General features: G+C 46.7%; 1 protein-coding gene across 1 annotated transcript; it reads right to left on the reverse strand.

Moving 5' to 3' along the window:
* Positions 1–7,141: 7,141 nt before the first annotated feature.
* On the reverse strand, positions 7,142–9,639 carry NKX2-8 (NK2 homeobox 8). Its single transcript, XM_032692020.1, has 2 exons — positions 9,282–9,639; positions 7,142–8,244 (listed from the first exon to the last, which is right to left on the reverse strand). The coding sequence occupies exons 1-2, from the start codon at positions 9,445–9,447 to the stop codon at positions 7,700–7,702; spliced, it is 711 nt and encodes a 236-aa protein (XP_032547911.1). The 5' UTR covers positions 9,448–9,639; the 3' UTR covers positions 7,142–7,699.
* Positions 9,640–10,217: the final 578 nt, after the last annotated feature.

The following is a 10,217-nucleotide window of genomic DNA, read 5'->3' on the forward strand; positions in this document are numbered from 1 at the left end:
AAAAAAAAAAAGCAAGGGAGTTACACACATATTTCCTCAGTCTCCTGATTTTTCAGCTCTTTTCCCAGCTGTTACAAGGTGCCCTTGGGAACCTAGTCTGAAGATGTCCTTAGCAACCCCCATTTTCTGTAAAGTCAGTGCAAGAGGGAGGAAGGACAGTGACCAAAAGAAGACCTAAGAACAGCCTGGGTGATTTTCATGCTGCTATAGCACAGGGGAAAATATGCTGGGGAGAAGGGTGGAGATCTGGCCTTTTGGTAGCATTGCTGCCTTAGGATGTCTGTAAACTGATAGTTGGGTGCTGCTAGAAATAGAGACATAGAGTGTCATGTGCAGCTGGGTGCAGATTCTTCAAGAACCCCAGGAGAGACAGCACCTGCCCTTAATAGTGTGGGCTGTAGGGCTACATAATACAACAAAGAAGAGCCTGTACAGTTGCTCGGCCTCACCACTACCCTCTCTGCTGCCTCTACCCCAAATTCAGCAACTCTTCTAGGCAAGCCACTTACTTGGTAGCTGGCACGCTTAACTGTAGCACTGAAGGGCTTTCTAGCTACAACTGGTGCAAACCCATCTTTTTGATACTGATTGATTAGGTTATTTCATGATTATCTGAAAGTAAAGTAGCCCAATGGTGAGGATAATTTACATGGGTTGATGACAGAGGTTATTCTGGTACCTGAAGTCCACCATGCAGCAAATTTAAATGTTCAGGTTTTAAGGTTAAAAGTGCTTATTCAAGCAAACACTGTCATCTCTAGTATGTTATGAGCCATAAGGATCCCCAGAATTAATTCTCAATGCAAGGCCAAGTTCTATGATTAAATGTGAACATTTTTGTTCAAGTACTCCATTAAATTTTTTTAGAGTTTTTTGTCACCAAGTTGTGGTACAAGGGACTTATTATTCTCACTGGTTAGGAGTCAGGACAGATTTTAAACTAGGCTTTATCTAACTGTTGGACCTCATTAAACTTTGCCAGCTGAACAGAAGGGCCTTTTATGCCCAAGATTATGTTTACTCTGTGAGTGCTTTAATTTATGTTACTTCACCAGTCTCTTTGGTAAGCTAGAACAGACAGGACATCTACCTTAACCTTCACTCCATAGGATGACTGCCAAGCCTTCACCTTTCCTGCAGTTCTTGCACAACAGCTCTTGAGTGCTTCAACACCTTTCTTAAAATGTAAACACAGAACAGTATTCCTGTAGTGGCTTGAAATTTCAGTGCACTCAAAATTCAACTCTTTGTTGCCAAAGGAACATTTAAAACTACAGCACTCAAAGCCAAAAACAATAGTAAACTCTAGGTTTCTTTGAATCATAGATAAAGTTTGTTTTCAGTAGCCAAATATAAATAGAAAAATGTTGAAGTACTCTCGAATATATACACTGGTACCATGAAAATTGCCTGGATAACTTGGTCTGAAGGTTACTCAGTGGTAAAATTAGCTCCTCAAGATCATTGTAATAAACATGAGTGAAGAAAATAGAATGAATTACTGGTTTAAAAAGAAAATATGAGGAAGGGAAGAATATTAACAAAATCTCATCCAGCCGTAGAAAGCAGGTAAACCAGGCACAGAGGAAATAATTATGATGGTGAAGCCAGAACTTTGTCATTGAAGATACCAACAATAGCATCCTGAGGCCACTGTAGGGGAAGTAAAGTGAAAAGCCTAGTAAAAGCAGTCATGTTCACCTTTTAACTTTGTGTACAAATAGCACAGAAGGATGTCTAATAACATGACGGTCCCAGCTGGTGCCCAGCTAGCAGAGAAGAGGCACTTTTTCTGAAACGTTATGGCAAAGCAATCATCATGGATGATACTGAATTCTGCAGAGAGCAGAGATGTCAAATTAGGAGCTCTATGTGAATACACAAAGACAGCAGGATTTTTTCTCTACAGAACAATATTTTCTATATATTTTTAAGTGGCTACATTTATGATTTAGTAAAATCATGATTAGTGTTGAGTGTCATAAAGTCATTAACTTAGTATCAAATCCCTCCATCCATCCAATTAGGAAAATAAGGAGGTAAAAGGAAAACTACATTCCCAGTATACAAAGTCAGATGTTCCTGCCAACAAGCATTGCTAAGCAAAATACTGTGACTGTTGGGAATGTGAAGAAATCATTTTTGTCCTCACTATGAACTAGTGAGCAAGACTGTCCTGCACAGCAGATGCCCCTGAGGAATTTGGCTGACTGTTCAAAAGCAGCATGGAGAGTCCCAGGGAAATACACCCTCTGTACACCAGAACTGGTGAAGAGATTTATTCTTTTCCTTGTTGCTATTGGTTTGTCTACATCTTTTTTTTTTCTGTTTTTGTCTATTTCTTTTCTCTTTTTAAGTATTCCTCATTCGAAACCAAATTCTGTCAGATTCTGAAGAGGATATCTAAGTCTTTGATTTAAGAATTAGATGGACCAAAGACCTGTGAAGAAGTAAATAATTTGTTCTCCTTTTGTTCAGGAAGGCAGTCTAAGACCTGTGAATGTCTGAAATGGACTTGTTCTCCATATTGGTCCTGAATATTAAGAAAGATATAGCTGTGTTCTAGAGAGATTTTTGCTTTTTCCAGAACACTTCATGATCTCTTTTAAATGGAAGAGGACTGGAGAAAACAGGATGAAAACTGGCACAACTGCCAACATCCTTCCTTGGTCTAGAGAGCTGATTTCCTTCACCATTTAGAATGCAATTGTAAGCCTGAATACGATGAAAAGTAACCTGATCTCATAGCTCAGTAATCCATACTTAGTGGTGGGCAAAGATCTCTTACACCTGTTATATCTTGTAGTGGTATGATTTTTAAAATTACAATAATAATGTTACAGCTGATCTGAGCTACTCTACTCCTGAGCGTTTCTTAAGCAGAGCTCTATGCTTGAGGAGCATAAAGCAACTTCTCTGATACTGGTAGCTGTGCATCCACTGACTCCTTTCCCACAGGAAGTTCCCTTTTAACTAAAATTAGTACCATGGTTTAGCTCCAGCCAGCAGCTAAGGACCGTGAAGCCACTTACTCACTCCTCCACCAGTGGGATGGGGGAGACGAATTGTAAAGAAAAAAGTGAGAAAACTCATGGGTTGAGATAAAAACAGTTTAATTGGGAAACCAAAAAACATACACGCAAACAAAGCAAACCAAGGAATTAATTCACTACCTCCCATGGGCAGGTGAGTGTTCAGCAGGGCTCCGTCACATGCAACAGTTACTTGGGAAGACAAACTCCAGAACTCCAAACATCTCCTCTTCCTTGTTCTGCCCATGACTTCATATGCTGAGCATGATGCCATATGACATTCTATTTGGTCAGTTGGGGTCACCTGTCCCAGCTGTGCCTCCTCCCAGATGCTTGCACACCCTCAGCCTTCTTGCTGTTGGGGCAGTATGAAAAGCACAAAATACCTTGATGTAGTACAAGAACTGCTCAACAATAACAGCAACAAAAAAAATCTATATTGTCAACATCATTTTTGGCACAAATCCGAAACTCAGCCCCATACTACCTACTGTGAGGAACTTAACTCTATCCCAGCCAAAACCAGCACAGTGCATCAGAAGCCTGCTGAAAGTTGCATGAAGTACCTGGAGTCCTTCTGCCATTGCTGATGCTGGTGGCACTTGACTTTTTGTCTAATTCTTTTATTTTATGTCAAGTAGGTGGAGTGGAGTCTTTGTTTTGCAATTCTTTGTATACGGCAGGAATTCTGGAAAGAGTTCCTACATACTTGATGGCCAGTATGTACGGGACTGGTCCAGCAGTCAAGAGTTGGAAGCACCAGCTGAGGAAAAGGAAAATGCGCTATTTAGGCTTTTGAATAAAAGGCTGAGTACCTTTATGAAGGCTCAGAAACTGCTATTCCTTGTATCCTGGCTGTTTCCATTTTCTCAAGAAGCAGCAGTTATCAGGCATTCAAGTCCAGTAAGACACTATCTTCAACAATGAACTGTGACTTGTGAAGGTCACTGAGTACAGGGAGAGCCAGGCCTATGCTTCTCCACATATAGTGCTGGGCACCACCTGTTTCTGAAAGCAAAGTGACCTCACTGCTCCCCTTCAGCATCGGCTGGGCTCTAACCAAGGGTGGAAGGTTTACTCCTTTCAAAAGCTAGGAGGTAGGAGGGGCTGAAAAGTCCAAGGAGTTTCCATAGACCTGACTTGCACTTAGTTAAAAACACAGTCTAGATGGGTCATTAGCCAAGACAGGCATACTGCAAGGCTGCCAAGAGCCTTTCCTAAGTCAGCAACAGGATAATTTGGTTCATGGTAGAGTTCTGCTTGGGAGGTGATGTTTTTCATCTGTTGTAATTTTTAAAATGAATGGTGTGTATATCCAAAGACCAATGATGGGAGTGCTTTGGCTGGGAGACACTCAGTTAATTCATAAAGTATTACAAAGAAGCTTGATCATATGCTCTTTCAGAACTATTATCCATTTTTTGGAGGTGATCTAGTTATTTGTTTTAATGCTTTAGTTCTGAGTCTACAAACATGCACCCAGGGGCTACAACTGAAACAGGGCTGGGCCTTTGTAAAGTCAATAGTTTATTTACCAACTAAGAATAAAGCACATGGGAAGATGTTTGAAGATGTTAGCAATAATTTTCATCAGCTGAAGATAGCATTTAGATCTTGATTATGGGATGTTTATTCATTAGTGTCACTGAAATCACAGGCCTGTTTTCACGGTAAAAGTAACGGTGAGATGCAGTGGAAAAAGGCAGAGACTGTACATTCATGTCTTTGAGGGGAAGATAAAAAAATCCAAACCATCAGCTGAGATGACTTCGTGACTTATTAAAAAACAAGCCAAAGTAACAGCAAATACACTGAAAGATGTTAAGTTTCTTTTACCCTAAAGCTTTTTAATGACACCTTTAGGCAGTATCTCCTAGATGCACCTTAACCGTTGGTAAGGTGAACTATTTTCCTTGCTAAATGCACTAAAAATTTGGACAGATTACTTTGTTTCTGTCAGGAATAAATAATATTTTGAGTCCCACCCTATCTTCTTCACAAGACTTCCTCTTTACTGTAAATCTCCATAGTCTATTTTAATACATTCTTCATTCTACTTGGATGCATCAAATGAAGGGGGTTGCTTTTCTCCATGCTTGAACCTGACTACCATCTTCTCTGCACCGCTGCTGCAGTGATTTCTGCTCAGCCTGCAAGGGCACCGCTTTAGTCTTTGCCAGTGCCCGGGAATCGCACCTTTCCCTTTCCCGGGCTTGGTAAACTGCAACGCTCACAAACTGCACATTTTCCGTGAAGAAACCCGCATCAGACGACATTGCAGCTGGTGACGACAGGAAATCGTTGCAGCCTGGGACTGGGAAGGAACATCCTCTGTCATTGTCAGGACGAACAGTAACTGATAAAAGCAGTAATTCAGTGAAGCCCTCCTGTTTTACAGAGCTTTCCTATGGCCACGTGTGGGCTCCCGGACAGGAAAGCAGCCCAGACAAGCAAAGAGGCAGGGAGATAGCCTTCCGAACGGATGCTGCAAACACTCGGCAAGCTGACCGAGGGTAGATTTGTGCTGAGGAGGAGCGGACTTCTCTTGTCTTTTTTTTTTTTTTCCCCTGTTTTTAATAACGATATCACGCTATTTTCACAGATAATCCAGCTGCATAACTGGATCGCAAAGAGTTAAAATGGAGAGCAGAATCTGTATTTTTAAAACTACATGCAACAAAGTTCATTCCTTGAAGTCCGGGTCCCTTCTCCACCCCCCTCCGCCCCTCCCCAGTTTCCAGTAATTATTTATTATAAAGGGGTTTTATGATACAAATTTGATAATCTCCCATACACATTGGTACTGTTCTAATTGGAGTTGTAAACCCATAAAATTCAAGCCCTTTGTTTTCATGAAGGCCACAAGGTTTTAAAAGATGCTATTGTACCGCCTAAAACCCATAAAATTGTCGCTAGGGACTGATTAAACAGTCCTGAATTGAAACAGTGCGGATTTTGTCTAGGTCCTTTTCATGCACAACAATGCCCTTTTCAACCCCCAAGACAAAAGGAGGTTTAAGGAGCGATTCTCTGGGAGATTCTTCTAAGATAACCCCATCCATATGGGAGACAAGGTGGCCAGCAGCTGAGACGGAAAAAAAAAAAAAAAGATTTCGGATGACAGGAGGAAAAATAAAGGGAAAGACAACAACAAAAATCAAACCCCTCCAACCAACCAACCAATAAAACCAAACCCAGGTGATACAGAAGCTGTGTTTCCCCAGGTCCTTCCCGCACATCCCAGAGACTTGGGCCGCTCTGGGCCTCCCTTTTGGCACACAGCCCCCTGCCCAAGCACGGAAGGAGAAGCAGGTGGGAGGACCGGCGTCCCTGGATTCTCCCCGACCGGTCCTGCACTGCAGCTGGGTCTGATCCCCCCGCACTGAGGCTAGAGGCGCCCCACCTGGAGGGGGCGCGGCCCCCTGGGGAAGGTTAGGCTGGGAGGCTAAAGGGGTTCTATTGCTGCCACCGTCGCGACGGGGGAGGTGGCCAAAAGCACGTATGGGAACCTGTATGTCCACGTGTGCTTTTGGTCGCATCTCCCTGCGCGACGGTGGCGCCCGGCAGCCTTGCTCCCCGCGGGCTCTCCGGCGTGTGTAGACAGCACGGCACATCCCAGGGGCACATCTCGCCCGAAGTCACCTCCTTCCAGGAAATAAAATAAAAAATAAATACAAAAAAATCCACCCAAATATCTTCTGCGGGTCCCTTTTCCTCGACAGCCTTTCCTCTGCAGGCAGGTTGTCTGCATCAGACCCCCTGGGGTCTTTGCCCCAAATATTCCCTCCGCGTTCCTGGTCCGCAGGTCCCGTCCGAAAGACCTTGGTTTGGCTTTGTGGGACTTTTTTTAGGGTTTTTCCCCTTGGCGGTTGCCAGGACAATTATTATTTTCACCCCAAAGTAATAAAATCGATAGTTCATCAAAGAGTTTCAAAGAATAATTCTCTTGGCTACAGTCGATATTTGGAAGGGTTACAGGCTAACGAAAAGATTGGCTTAATTCTGGATGCTGCCTTTGCGTTTTAAACGACAATGTCTTTTTTTAGAGCCGCTAAATCGGGGAGACGCTGGGCTCACGCTTCCCGTAGGAATTATCACCAAGCTTACAGTGGGATGCATACAGCAAACTTTATTCACCCTTTACCGTCGCATGTAGATAAAATAAACGAACTTGAAAGTTAAATTCGGCTGGCGCAATCAAGGCAATATTTAAGCTTTCATAGCACAGAAGGCAATCCTACGAAACAGTCCCAATCCTCAAAACTACTCTTTTCTGTAGAGAAAAAATTAATTGCCAAAACCAGTTTTATTAGTCGCTGGAAGAGTCAGCTATTTTAAAACACACTATGTCGCTAGGATGATCATTATTTTGTAACTAGGAATCTCTCGAAAAGGAGCAGGAAGAGCGGAGGTTTTACAAAATTCGCCCCTCACGCGGCATCCGCGCCCTCGGGCGAGACCGGAGAAGGGGAGCATGGCCCGGGCCAGCTTCGTTCCGGCCCGCGGGCCACTGCCCCGGAGCCGCGCTCCGCCGCCCGGCCCGCCCGAGCGCGGCCTCCGCGGTGCCCCGGCGCGCCTCGGCGCTTCCCCGCGCTAGAGCCTGGGTCTGGAGCGGGCCGCCCCGCGCCCGTGGGATGAGTCCGGTCCCAGAGGGCGAAGCGCCGCTGTCACCATCCCCAGGAGACGACGGTGGGGTGCGCTAAGTGCTGGTACGCGGGGAAGACGCCGAGGGCGGCAGAGGGCGGGCAGGCTCCGTAACCCTGCAGGGCGAGGGCGGCCTGGGCGCTGCAACCCGCCAGGGCGCAGCCCAGCTTGGGCCGTGGGGTGGGTGGCGGTGGGCTGGCTGGGCAGCCGCGGCAGGGCTCCCCGTCCCGCACCAGCACCGGTACCACCACCCGGCGCAGCAGCGCGGGCGGGCGCGGCGGAGGACTGCCGGGACCTTCGCTGCGCGCCCGCTTCATCTTGTAGCGGTGGTTCTGGAACCAGATCTTCACCTGCGTGGGGGTGAGGCTGAGCAGCCGGGCCAGTTGCTCCCGCTCCGGAGCAGAGAGGTACCGTTGCTGCCGGAACCGCCGCTCCAGCTCCAGCGTCTGCGCCTTGGAGAAGAGCACCCGCCGCTTCTTCTTCTTCTCCTCGGCCTCCGAGCCGCGGACGGGAAGCGACCTTTGGGTGGAGTCGGGCAAGCTCATCTCCGGGCCGCTCTCGTCGGAAGCTGGGGACAGCGAGAGGGTTAGAGAGAGGGGGCAGCCGGACCCGGGGAGAGGGGCAGGCATTGAGGTAGCGATGGGCCGCTGAGAGTCGAAACGCCTCTAGCAGGGAGAGCTCTAGCTGTTTACCGGGCCGGATTAATCCCAGTAGTCAACAAGAGATGTGAGTCAACCCCTCCAAATACATTAAACCTAGCCCACGGGACAGACCGGGTTGTGTCCCCGCCAGTAATCCCCGTAGGGGCATGAGAGCTCCGCCGCGCACAGCCTAAGGGCTTGCGGACTGCTAGCCGTCGTGTTGCCTCCGTGCTGAAGCAGAATATGGGACTGCCCGGTCCTTTTATAACTACTTTTCTCCCTCCGGTCGATTACCTTAATATTTAACTTATCCCGATGGGGTTCCCGCACCCATTTAAAGGATGATTTCCTTCTGATGATGCACACGGAGGTAGACGATAAACGCCGTATATCTGCGGCGCAATTTATGTGTGCGAGGTGCGATCAATATGCTACACATCTGGGTTTGCGAACCGCAGCCTGCCCTCTACGGTGGAAAGAGCGTGGATCTAGGCGGTGGCGCCCAGGGTACTCCGCCGCAGTGCTGGGAGTCCACGCACCGAGTGTGTACTCAGCTTTCCTCTGCGGAGCGTGGGCTGACCTGAAACCCCTCCAGTACAAAAAAGGCAGGATTTCTTGCAACAGTGAAACGGGGGAAAAAAATAATCCAGGAAGTGGACTTAAACGATAAACACAGAGAGACTGGTGAATGCAGCCTGAAGTTTTGCTTTCTGTCATAGCTGGGGACATACACAGACTCACAGAAAAAAAATCTTTTCTCTCTTAAGCTCGTGGCTGGGACGTTTCTGCTGTTTCATTGTTGCAAGTCAGTAATGTTCTATAATATTCCCAGCCTCGATCCCCCTAATCCTATAGGCTACTTACAGTGGCAATTCGCTTCTTCGCATCTTCCCCCAAGGAAGCGGGGAAACAAATAACAAATAACCATGCGGAGATGGCAAATTCTTGTCCGTTTCATACTCACAGGGATAGTGATTTCTGTCTGTTTCTATCCACCCTCGGTACGGCGAGCCGGTGTAGTTCTCCGCTGAGTGGTGATGCTCAGAGGCTTGCTTTATGCTATTAGCATCTTGCTCTGGTAAATCCAAAATGCTCCTCACTGTAAAACTGATCCTGCCGGATGTGGCCATGGTAGGTTGTGCGCACCCCCCAAGAAATATCACCCCAAACCGAACCCCCTTTCTTAAAAGCTGCTAGGAAAGGTCCGCGCCTGGTTACTGCGGAATCTCCGGGCTCAATAGGACCTTCCTTTCCATCGCCACCTAACCCCAAATATTAGTGTCGTTTACAGAGGTGTCCTGTTTATATAAACAGTCCTCCCCACTGCAAACACTGCCTGCTTTCAAACCGTCCCTGTCTATAGGATGCTAAGTACCTGAATTAGTCAAGTGCTAAAGCCCTAATGGGAGTAGGTGTAACCCCCCTCTTCTGCCACCCCCATGAGAGAATAACCCGTTACCTCCCAAAGACAGCAGGAAACAGGCTTCATCATTACATATTCTGTCTGATTAGCCAAAAGTGGGGACAGATAATGGTAATTGTTAGCAGTGAATAACATCTTGGGTGGCATGTGGATGACCAACAACCACCCCCCTCCATCCGCCACCAAAGCCACCAGCGTCCCTTCTATCCGCAGACAAAGTGAATCCTCTCAGGACATCCGCAGAGCCTGCCGAGAGCCCCCTTCCCGCTTCTCTCTCTTTATTTTTCCCCCTCTCCCCTCTTTCTTTAAACCTGGAAGGAATTTAAGTCGTTATTTGTTTTATTTCCCTGGGCTGTTTGCAGTGCTACCTCTAGTTCTCTCTCATGTTATTGGCATGTTTCCTACCCTCAACGGGGCATTTTTCACACCTCGGCTGCGCTTTCAGCGAGGAAGGCTGGCGGATGTGTGCATTGAGGA

The sequence above is a fragment of the Chiroxiphia lanceolata genome, chromosome 6 (genome assembly GCF_009829145.1).
Source record: "Chiroxiphia lanceolata isolate bChiLan1 chromosome 6, bChiLan1.pri, whole genome shotgun sequence".
Lineage (NCBI taxonomy): Eukaryota > Metazoa > Chordata > Aves > Passeriformes > Pipridae > Chiroxiphia > Chiroxiphia lanceolata.